General features: G+C 47.6%; 1 protein-coding gene across 1 annotated transcript; it reads right to left on the bottom strand.

Annotated features, from left to right (window-relative positions):
- Positions 1 to 9,800: 9,800 nt before the first annotated feature.
- LOC148137333 (putative G protein-coupled receptor 139) lies at positions 9,801 to 12,092 on the bottom strand. Its single transcript, XM_087982900.1, has 2 exons — positions 12,026 to 12,092; positions 9,801 to 10,702 (listed from the first exon to the last, which is right to left on the bottom strand). Exons 1-2 carry the CDS (start codon positions 12,090 to 12,092, stop codon positions 9,801 to 9,803), a joined length of 969 nt encoding a protein of 322 aa, XP_087839026.1.
- Between the last annotated feature and the right edge of the window lie 404 nt (positions 12,093 to 12,496).

The raw sequence follows: 12,496 nt of genomic DNA, 5'->3' as shown, positions 1-12,496 counted from the left end.
TGGATTTCAGGAAGGCCTTTCATAAGGTTCCACAAGGGAGGGTGCTCTGGAAGATTAGATCGTATGGAATCCGGGGGGAGCTGGATACACAATTGGCTTGGTGGCAGGAAGCAGAGGGTAATAGTGGAAGGATGCTTGTCAGACTGGAATGCCTCAGGGGTTGGAGCTGGGCCCATTGCTGTTTGTTATCGATATCAATGTTTTGGATGAGAACGTACAAGGGCATGATTAGTAAGTTTACTGATGACACTAAAACAGGCAGATTCATGGACAGTGAGGAAGGGTATCAGAAATTGCAGCAGGACCTTGATCAGCTGGGAAGGTGGGCTGAGAAATGGCAAATGGAGTTTAATATTGATAACGATGAGATCTTGCCTTTTGGAAAATCAAATCATGGGAGGAGTTTCATAGTGGATGGTAGGGCCTTAAGGAGTGTAGTGGGAGAGAGGGACCTTGGAGTTGAGGTGCACAGTTCTCCCTAAGTGGAGTCCTAGTTAGACAGGGCAGTGAAGAAGGCTTTTGGCACACTGGCCTTCATCAGTCAGGGCACTGAGTATAGAGTTTCGGAAGTTATGCTGCAGTTATACAGGACGTTGGTGAGGCCACACTTGGAGTATTGTGTACAGTTTTGCTCACCTTGCTATAGGAAGGATGTTATTAAACTCGAAAGAGCGCAGAAGAAATTTACAAGGATGTTACCTGGACTGAACAGTCTGAGTTTTCAGGAGAGTTTGGACAGGCTAAAACTTTATTCTTGAAAGCATTGCAGACTGGTGTGGTGGGGGTGAACTTATACAGATGTATAAGATCATGATCAGCATGGATTGGGTCAATGCACACAGTCTCGTTTACATCGAGTTGGGCAATTGAGGACTAGAGGGCATCAGTAAAAGGTTAGTGGGGAAAGAATAAAAGGGAACCTGAGGGATAACTTTTTTTAAACAGAGCGTGGTACGCATATAGAATGAGCTGCCAGCAGAGTGGGGCTGCACAGTGGCTCTGTGGTTAGCACTGCAGTCTGAGAGCACCAGGGACTGGGCTCGATTCCCTACTTGAGCGACTGTCTGTGTGGAGTTTGTACATTCTCCCCGTGTCCACATGGGCTTCCTCTCACACTCCAAAGATGTGCAAGTCAGGTGAATTGGCCATGCTAAGTTGCCCATCGTGATAGGTGCGTTAGTCAGAGGGAGATGGGTCTGGGTGGGTTACTCTACGGAGGGTTGGTACTGACTTGTTGGGCCGAAGGGCCTATTTGTACGCTGAAGGGAATCTAATTTTAAAAAGAAGTGTTGAGAGGCAGGTGTGTTAACAACATCTGAAAGGCATTTGCACAAATACATGGATAGGAAAGGATGGTTTGGAGATGCTGGTGTTGAACTGACGTGTACACAATTAAAATCACACAACATGGGTTATAGTCCAACAGGTTTATTTGGAAGCACTAGCTTTCAGAGCGCTGCTCCTCCATCAGATGGTTGTGGAGTACAGACTTGTAGGACACAGAATTCATAGCAAAAGTTTCCAATGTGATGTAACTGAAATTATACATTGAAAAATGCCTTGACTGTTTGTTAAGTCTCTCATCTGTTCAAATGACCATGTTAGTTTCACTTCTTTCATATGTAAATCGCAAAACTTTTTTAAAAAGTTACATTCTCAGGTGAACTTTAACAATTGGTGTCAGCCCAGATAATGTATTGTAAGTGTTAGCACCCATGTGTGCTGATGTCTGTGCCATGTTTAGACTGATTCTCATCTTGAAAAAATGAATTAACAGAATCTTACATGGATTCATGCAGGTTTTGAGCAAAGTACAATGTAACCCTGCCATTACAAAATCACTCCACAAACTTCTATGTGTTTGGGGGCGGGGGGGAGGGGGATGTGAGTGCGTGAGAGAGAGTGTGTGTTGGTGAGTGTAAAGGGACACAAGTCTGTGAGAGAGTGCATGTGTGAGTGTGTGCGTGTAGGAGAGCGTGCCTGTGTGTATTTGTGTGTAGGAGTATGTGTGTGTGTGTCGGAGTACATGAGTCCATGTGTGTGTGTAGGAGTGTGTGTGTGTAGGAGTGTTCATGTGTGTGAGTGTGCGTGTGTTTGTGTACAACTGTGTGTGTGTACATAGGAGTGTGTGTGTGTTTGTATGTGTGCGTGTGTAGGAGTGTCTGTGCATGTTCAGTTTAGGTCAGAAGAATATGAGCACATGAGCTGGAGTTTGGCATATAGACACTGCCCTGGCTCGGGGGGAAGAGCCGTCGGATAATTTGCACCAGAAGGACATCACGACTTGGAAGGTTAGATTGTCTGATTTTGGTCAGTGCTCAGAGACAGGAGAGTGTGATTATGAGTGAGGTATGGACAGGGACACAGACAGCCACAGAACAGGAACCTCACTCTTTGGCAAGAGTAACAACTGTGACACCAGAGGAACCGAAAGCCAATCAAGTGGGAGAAACGGAGAGCAATAGAATTGTAGTCGGGGTCTCACAGGGATTGTCACCGAACGTGAGTCCAGGAGGCTGTGTTCCCTTCCCGTGGTGGGGTTCAGGGTCTATGGTCAGGGCTAAAGACAAGTCTGCAATGGGATGGGCAGGATGCATGTAGGTACAAGCAACATATACGAGGCAAGAAACAAGGTTCAACCTGGTCACTGTCAGGAGCTCGGTGTCGAATGAAGAAGCTGAAACCTCAGACATCTGGATTAATATCGATGCCAAGTGTTAATTGGCACAGAGCCAATCAGATTAGGGAGAGACATTGATGGCTCAAAGACTGGTGTGGGAGAGTTGGGTTCTGGTTCTCTCATCACAGAAGCTGCCAGACCTACTGAGGTTATGTTTCAAATTTCCAGTGACAGCAGTCTCTACTCTGTAGTTCGATCGCTGTTACCTCTCTTTGGCCTATTACACCAGACTCCATCACTCGATCATTAAATCTGTTCAATTCCATCCTCCACTTTCTGCTATTTCCTGCTAATATTAATAATGGCCTGCCTGGGCCCAATGCTGTTCACTGGTATCATCCTCACACTCTCTGCCAAATCCAAAATTGTTGCAAAGAAAATGGTGACATTTTTTCTCGGTATTGAATGTCAAATGCATTCATATATAAATATATATAAAACAAGAATAAAATGCTGAGCCTTGCAATAAAAGCAACATGGCTTCCACTCTGCTGGCTGCCAGTTACAGTGATTTATGATCACAGCACGTTTCTGTCCGAATGCAGTCTTTCTCCATGGTGGCCTTCTGCAATGTATTACATTAGCTTCAGTTTGTCACCAGCCTCTCAGGTAATAATTTGTGAAACACTTGGCACAGCCGGACCTGCATCAATCATTTATTTTCTTTCATCAGGCACAGTCACATTTGTTTAATTTGAAACCCACACTGACTCTCCTTAAACAAACCCACCCTCCCCAAATGGGGAGGGTTATTCCAAGTGTGCACAGCCCTGGTGTAAAACTGACCTGCCTGTATTCTCTGGAATGTACTCTTATAATATTGAGAAAGGTGTCCCATTCTCCAGTTTGTGTGTTGGGGCAGGGGGGGCTGGGTTGAGCTGCATTTTCTGGTTTTATGAAGCAGAAAAGAAAAATTCAAAATGTTTCTATCTTAAAGAGGAAAGCATGGAATTGTCCAGAGTTTGCTGGCACTTTGGGAGATTGGAAAGGATACAAAGAAAACCAGCAAAGAAATATTGAGAGATTAATAGGAAGGGATACATTTCTAGAAGTCTCAGAAGTTTTCACAAGTGCATCGATAGATGGTTAAAAAGGAAAGGAGTTAAGAAAGTGAACGATGGTCCATCAAAAAGTGAGGCTGGGGAAAGAAGGAGGTGGGAAGGGAATTAGACAATCATTTTGCCTTCAGCAAAAGCAGCAATTGGTGGAAGAACTCAGCAGGTCTGGCAGCATCTGTGGAGGGAAAGCAGAGTTAACAGTAGCGTGGAGAAGGTGGTATGTAAATGCTGGTCTTCGTTTTAGGGAGAAATGTTAGATCCCAGAAATAGTCACAAATCAGGAAATGTCATGTAGAGAGGAATTAAAGATATTTCCAATAAAGATATTTGGAATTGTGGACTGAAAATCCCCAGGATCCAGATGGACACCATCCTTTGGGTCCAATAGAAGTGAGGTAGTTGGCACATTGGCTCTCACTTACCGACATTCCATTGATTCGGACCCAGTTCCATTAGATTGGAATGTAATAAATACAACGCTTACGTTGTGTGGAATCCCTACAGTATGGAATCAGGCCATTCAGCCTGAGTCCACACCGACCCTCTGAAGAGAATCCCATCTATACCCACACCCCTACTCCAACTCTGTATCCCTGCCTTTCCCATGGCTAATCCACCTAGACACTAGGGGGCAATTTAGCATGGCTAATCCACCCGAACCTGCACATCTTTGGACTGTGGGAGGAAACCGGAGCACCCAGAGGAAATACACACAGACACGGGGAGAATATGCAAACTGCACACAGACGGTATGCGGGGGGTTGGAATTAATCCCAGGTCCCCGGCACTGCGAAGCAACAGTGCTAACCACTGAGCCACCGTATTACCTCAGAGTAGAGCTCTGAGGTGCAGAGGGATCTGGGTGTATGAGTGCATGAATTATAGAAGGTTAAGATTGCAGGTACAACAAGTAATCAGGGAAACTCTTAGGATATCATTGTTTAGAGAACTGAATTCAAAAGTAGGGAGGTTACCCTTCAATTATACAGGGCACTGGAGTAGAGTCCTGCAGATGAGGTCCTGCAGAATGATGGGGTATCAGGGAAGAGAGGTCTCCACAGGAAAGGGGGGATTTAAAGAGGGCCATTCGGGGCAGATCCTGAGGAGCCCGCAGCACCATTTCACAAGGGGGAAGGTTAGGCTAGCCACAATGGGCCGAACATCCTCTTCCTGGGGCGTGAGGTGACAAGGATTCTGTGACTGGGATCTTGCTGTGCGTTGGGGGTCGGCGGTGCAACCACAGGCTGGTCCATCGACACAAACACATTGACCCCAAAGTCCAGGGGGTGGTGCTGAGCGAGCGGGTGGGTATCTAGGACACGGAGGGAGTTGAAGAGGGGCTTCTATGTGGGGGGGTAATGGAGGGGGAGGGTTGGCGCAAAAAGGGCACTGAACAATCTGGGGGGGGGGGGGGAGTTGCAGGGGTGAAAACTGGGGACGGGGTGGTCACATAATTGGGGTGGATGTAAAACTTGGGGTAGGGGCATCTAAACAAGGGGCGGGGGTTACACAATGAGGGCAATTGTGTTCCCACACCCCCATTTTTGTACCTCTGCCCCCATGGGTGCCCCAATCAGAACAGGTAAGATTGAGGGGGGAAGGGGGAAAGTCGGGGGTCGGTAAAGTCAGGAGGGTGTAAAGTCAGGGCCGGGGGCTTGTTACTGTTTGGATCGATTTGGACAGGGAACAGGGCCTGCAGTTTACAGACAATGGAATGGACAGGGACAGGAGCAAATTGTCCCAAGAGAAAAACAACCTGCCGCTTGTGCAGTGGCGCAGGGAGGCCAGCAGAGGGTGGCATTGTATCACTTTAAACACATGGGGGTCAGACACAGAGAGAGTCAGAGAGGCTGGGGTGAGGTGAAAGTGGGGATAAAAGGGTGCTCCTCAGGATGTAATTGCACCATGGCGTTTCCCAGGTGTGGGCGGGATGCTATGATAACCAACATTGGGAAGGAATGGTTGGAGAAGAGTATGGGCAGAGATATCGTTCGATTTTGTCACCGCTGTGTGACCTCTGCCCAGTACAACCCAGGCTGGCCCATTGAAATTAGAATGGGGCCCCAGCCACGCCCAAAGGGACTCTGGGGGCAGTTACAGATGGATTTTACAGGACCTCTTCCCCAACCCCATGGGAAGGCGGATTGCCTGGTGATTATTGACCAATTTACCAGGAGGATCGGGCCTACCCTACCCAGAACTGATCAGCTAACGCTGTGGCAAGGGTTGTAGCTGAGGAGGGGATTCCCAGGTTCGGTGGGGTGGGGGTGTGGGGGCGTCCCAGATGGGCTTCCACCGGGGACCCATTTCACTGGAAGTGTTGTAAAAACCACATGTCAGCTGATGGGCATTAAACCGAAATTACACACACCCTCCCATCCACAAAGTTCAGGCATGGTGGGGCGAATGAACAGGAATCTTAAACCCTCCCTTGCTAAGGCCATGCAGGACTCTGACAAACGCTGGCCTGAGGTCCTGCCTGCTAGACTCGTGACTCCAGTCCACCACAAGCAGGTCGAATGGTTTGACCCCTTACGAGTCGATGACAGGTTGGGCAATGTAACAGCCCGATTCCATCATCATGGGAGGGTTCCGATGCTGGCCCTCGCTGCGATAGAATACATCGCTATGTGCTCGAACTGAGCACCCAGCTAAAGGGGATGTGGAAAACAGTTCGGGACAAACAGGAGGGGAGGCAGGATGAACAGAGGCAATTAGAGGATTGTGCGGAGGTCCCATCGGTGGGTAGGAAGGTGATGGTTAAGACTCTCCTCGTTAAACCAGGCTTCGCCCCTCAGTAGAATGGTCCCTCTGAGGTTATCATTAGGGGTGACACACCCACCTGTATTGACATGTGAGGGAAGGGGGAGTCTGGAAACACTGGTCACAACTGAAGAAATATCCAGGCACTGGTTGATCATCCTCACCCTCTGCTTTCTTTTCAGACTGACTCCTGTCGAGACCTGCTGACGATGTGTGTGTGCGCAGTTGTTGTGAACGGTCCGAGAGCGTGGGCTGTTGTGTGCGGACGGTACAGCCTTTGGCCCATTGTATAGCTCCGCTCGGGAAGCTCCGGGATGGTCCTGTTTATTGTTGCCTTCGCCCTTCGCCCTTAGCCACTGGGGGGCAGCACCAAATGGATTGTGCAACCCTCGGTCCTGTTCACCGGAGTAGGCGCGGGGTTCCATGTTAATACAGACCTAACCATGTTCTATCAGCACACACAGCAAAATAACATCTCGAAATGCTGGGTGTGTACTCGAATCCCTGCACACTCTATTGGGGGGATTCCCCTGAGTCCCATTCCGTTTAATAAATCCAAAACGGTGGAATGGTGATTGGACCAGAACAGACCCTCACATTTATCCATTTGGGGGATGGGCGGGGGTTAGGTCTGACAGAGAATCTCTCGGGTCATTCATGCGAGGCCCTGACCAGACCATTTCTGCTGCCAATGATGAGGTCACCTGGGAGACCACGGGTTATAACATGCAAAACTATCAAGGTTGGTTCCAGCCTCACTACATCCTTTAACATACACCCCTCTGGCTCTGACCCTCACACACACCACGGGTGAAGGAAGGCCCACGGGGGCGATTTGTTTTAAATGTAATCGCACATCAGGGCGAATGCTGGAACCAGCAACTCTCCATATTGGTCCAAAACCATTTGGACTTCAATTCCGACTGATTACCTGAGGCCTTACAATGAGAATTACTCTGACCGTGCTGTCAAGGCCTATCCTTGGCTCTCTCCATATTGGTCTGGATTTTGCTCCCTTGCCTATGTGCTACCTTTTGTTCACCATTACAGTTCCCACCGCGTTCATCCCAAACTGCATCCACCTCAATCCAAACGGTCCATCACTGGGACCGAGCGATTCCTTATGTTCACCTTCCCCGCCTATGGGAGTGCTAAGGCTGCTAGGGAACTGATCAAAATGGCCTCCACCTTGGAAAGGCTGGCTAATGAGACTGCCGATGGCTTTGCAGCGGTAAGCACGGCCATCTCCGAGGTGTCGGCTGAGGTCATTGCCACCCGTGCTGTTGTGTTGTCGAACCGTTTGGCCCTTGACTATTTGCGAGTGGTACAAGGTGGCCCCTGTGCTGTTATTGGGGCCTAGTGCGGCACATACATTCCGAATACCTCAGACAATATAAGTGACGAATTGGATCACACCCGCCTGGAGGCTGATAATATCCCGCAGGAAGGGAATCAGTTTCATGATTATAATCCTACCCCACTGATTATTACTGGATGGTGGTGGTCTGTTCATCATGCTCCTGCATGTCTCGGACCACAAGGTGGGAACTGAAAACAGGAACAAACTAAACAAGAAATACTTACAGAACACAATGGCGATCTCTGCGTGTGCATAGACAGAACACAAGACACCACCTTTCGCGGTCTTCTGTTGTCCGCGCCATCCAGACTATAAAAACTGCTGTACCTGATGTTCAAGGAGGGACGGTCTGGTCAAGTTCCACGGTTAGGGGCACAATCACGCTGCCCCTCCTAATAGGTTTTGATTTAATATATTTGATATACTTGCTTCTAAATTTGAATTTTATTAATTTTGGTACAACACTACCCAATCAATTAACACCCTTGTAAAATGTTCCCCAAATGAGGGAATTGATATTAAAGGTAGGTAGACCCACAATGCTGTTAGGGAGGGAGCTCTAGGATTCTGACCCAGTGAAGGGACGGTGATATATTTCCAAGTCAGGATGGTGAGTGGCCTTGAGGTGAATGTGCAGGGATTTCCGTTCTCATCGATCTGTTGCTCTTGTCCTTCTGGATGGTAGAGTTTGTGGATTAGGAAGATGCTGTCTGAGGACCTTTGGTGAATTTCTGCAGTGCATCTTGTAGCTGGTCCACACTGCTGCTGCTGAGAAACACTGGTGGAGTGAGTGGGTGTTTGTGGATGTGGTGCCAACTAAGCAGCTGTTTTGTCCTGGATGGTATCAAACTTACCAGCTGTTGTTGGAGTTGCAGTCATCCAGACAAGTGGGGAGCATTCTGACACACTCTTGACTTGCACTCTGTAGATGGTGGACAGGCTTTGGGGAGTCAGGAGGTGAGTTACTTGTAGCAACATTCCAAACCTCAAACAAATGTGGCCTTGATATTAAAGGTATTCAGTCGCCCCTCACCTGTGGGAATCAATTCATTAGGGGGCAGCAGTTCTTTAACGCTGGTTTTGAGGAGCTGGAGTTGGGTGCACTTCCCACAGATGCAGATCGCAGGGACACGAGTGGTGACCCTTCCCTCCCACATTCCACAGGAGGTACATTCAACTGCCCTAACCTCCATTCCCACTGTTCTAAATTCCCGAGACTACTGAGAAACTAAAGGAAAATACTGAACCCAGTCAACTTACCGATTGGGGCACAGACCACTTTTGTTTTGGTGAGAGGAGGAAGACGGTTTGGAGACACTCCCGAGTCGTGTTTGGGGGAAAGCAACTGCCCAAATATAAAGCCTTACTTACCCAGCAGTCCCGTGTCTGCTCGTGCTCAGTGTGCGCTCCGCCTCTCCAAGAGGTAAACCTTTATATCCGTTTAAATTGACCTTCCCGTCGGCCCTAAGGTCCTCACTGTCACTCCTCCCACTCCAACTGCCACCAGAAAAAAACCATTCAGGATGAAGCAGCCGCTTGGTTGGCACCACATCCCCAGACATCCCCTCCCTCCATCACTGACACTCAGTAGCAGCAGTGTTTACCATCGACACGGTGCACTGCAGAAATTCACCAAAGATCCTCAGACAGCACCTTCCAAACCCACGAGCACTTCCACCTCGAATGACAAGGGCAGCAGATAGATGGGAACATCACCCCCTTCAAATTCCCCTCTGAGTCACTCACCATCCTGATTTAGAAATATATTGTCATTCCATCAGTGTTACAGGCAGCTCAGCATTACCTTCTCAGGGCCAATTCGGCATGGGGAATAACGACAGACTCAGTCAGTGATATCCACATCCCACGAGTGAATAAAACAAAATCATTTCATGGTTTGGAAACAGTCGGACCCTCCTGTGGGCTTCACTGAGGAGTTTTATTTATTCACAATGCAATGAATCCGTGTAACCAGGTATTTTACTGCGTTACTGATCTTCGCTCTGAACCGGGACAATGTTGCTGCATAAATAAATGTGTTTGTGCAACAGCTTAGGTTCCGCAGCATGAAACCAACTGCACTGAAGTGATCTAGAAAAGGTGAGTTATCATCAGGATGGATTCCTTGAATGATATAGTATAAGAAATTCACAACAACAATTAACCAGAGGACGTTGAAGATCCCAGAGATGGTGAAGAGCAAAATCACAGCCTTCCTTCTGCTCTCCATCTCTGGGTCTCTGTGATTCTCTCCTTTGCTCTCAGCCTTCAGCCTCTTCCGGACTCGACTGGTCACTAAAATGTGTCTGACTGTCAGAGCATTGAGCAACAGAATTAAAGCGAATGGCAGTAAAGGGGTTAACACTGAATCAAGCCAATCTAATACCACCCACCAAGTCTCAGTAAAGTAGCTTAACTTCGTCATACAGTAGAATGGCACATTGTTGATAATCCTCACAGGCTCATATTCAAAAGCGAAGGGGATGTTTTTCAGACAGAACAATGTGCAGGTTGTTGCCAGAACCACAGTCGCAGCTTTCTCAGTGCAATATTTTGTTCTCAGCTTCTGACAACAAATGGTCACAAATCGGTCAAAGGAGAAAGTGACGGTGAACCAGACAGAGCAGTCCCTGGCTGCACGAGACAGTGCCCCAATAACACTGCACACAGGAGTGATTTTCAGGAAAGACTGCGGGTCATAATAGAAAGGTAATCTCCACAGTATAACCTCAGTAATAACGACCATCAGATCAGCAGCTGCCATAAACACCAGGTAACGGGTAGTGCAAGGGGAAACGCCACAGTTTTGCCTGGAAAGGACTGTAACTGCTAGCAAATTTACTGTGGGAGACAAATGGGAAAAGAAACAACAAATTATTGATCAGAAATACCCTCTACCCATTCCAGAGAGCAACAACAGGATTTTACCAACAAACTCCAATGCACTGTGCGACTGGGAGTGGTTGGGTGTCAGTGAGCTCAGATATTGAGCTCACAGCCACTCCTGGGAGAGCAGAAGGAAGTTTATGATTTCCTTTGGTTGCATGGTAAGGTACAGAACCCCATTAGATTCCTCCATCCCGAGTCAGTTATAGGACTAGCAATTGGACTGTCAATAATCCAAACTCTCCCCTTCTCCAGAGAAACAGTTATCCCCTGATCCTGTCATTGGACGTAATCCTGATCAGAGCCATGGCAGGATTATAAAACAGGTCACCAGAACCTGTGTGAGATTTCAAACACAACTACACCATGTATCTTAAACAAGGGCAGTACAGCAGAGCATGCAGGACTCCCTTCATGACAATGTGGGAGTTTTAGGTTTACTGTGATATTTACACTGTAAATCTACCCACCAACATCTCAATGTGGAGGGACCAGGAGGGCAATCTGTCAACATTTCAATCTCCTGACCAAAGCGTGTGAGGAGGAGAGAATTTCCGGAAGCGATGGTCGATGAAACTTTACAAATCAGAACAAGGCACAAATTCTTCAAATCCTTTGCTTTGCCAAAAAAAAAGAACAAACTGAGATTAAAAATTCCCAACTGATGCAGCATCCATGACTGTGTGTGTGTGTGTGTAAGAGAGTTCCAAACCTTTCTCACCCTTTCCCACCCTCTGTGCACAGAAGAGCTTTCTGACATCTCTCCTGAACGCTCTCTGCCCCATTCACAGACGATGATCCTTTGTTCGAAATCTGCAACCAGTAGAAACAGTTCATGTTTTCCTTTAAATATTTTGTTGGACTTCACTCAGATCATCCCTTAACCTTCAAAATTCTCGACCAACCTGGCTTCATTTACGTAATGAAATCAGAAGCACAGCAGGTCTAGAGCATCTGTGGGAGAGAGCACAGAGTTCGGGTCGAGTGACCCTTCTTCAGAACTAACCTGCCTGATCTCTCCTCATACCTTGAAGCCATAACAAAGTGGAACAGATGACACAACACTGAGAACAGAAAATGCTGCTGCAGCAGTGATGTTGGGAGTCTCTGTCAGTGTAGGATTGTACCGAGAATGCTGCTCAGTGAATTGCTGTCACTGTCCCGGGGTCTGGATAAGGCTGACCAGTCGATGAGCTGGAGGTGTTATTGTTCAAACGGTAAAACCAGAGAGCAGATCAACAGCAGATTAAGACAAGTTCAATTGTCATAGCGCCATACCTGGGATGCCAGTAACAGCAATGATGGTGTAGAACACCTTCTCCACGTGATCAATTGGTCGATGCATTTTCCTGTGTGAGGTGATCTGTCCCTTCAGGCAGCTGACAAGCTCCTTGTTTGAGACTCTGAGCTGATGCATTCCCAGAGACGCTGCCTTATACTGTGTGGAAGCTCCTTGGGGAGATCGAGGTGACAGCATTGCTCGGCTTTGTTGCTGTTTTTCACATTTCTGGAAATGAACAAACCCATTACAATAACAAGTGTAATCCTGATTACGGAGGGGGGTTACATGATAATGGAATAACAAAAGCAGAATCTGGAATCTGCCAGCAATAACGCTGTCCACTCAAACACCATGAGGCCTATCCCGAGATCACACGATATTTCATGATGTGAAGGTGCTGGTGTTTGAGTGGGGTGGACACGTTCAACCTGTTGGACTAGAACCTGGTGTTGTGTGATTTTTGACAA

The sequence above is a fragment of the Chiloscyllium plagiosum genome, unplaced genomic scaffold, assembly GCF_037043375.1.
Source record: "Chiloscyllium plagiosum isolate Xiang-an unplaced genomic scaffold, Cpla_swu_hap1 HiC_scaffold_44, whole genome shotgun sequence".
NCBI lineage: Eukaryota > Metazoa > Chordata > Chondrichthyes > Orectolobiformes > Hemiscylliidae > Chiloscyllium > Chiloscyllium plagiosum.
This window is presented reverse-complemented; position numbering and strand designations above follow the sequence as displayed.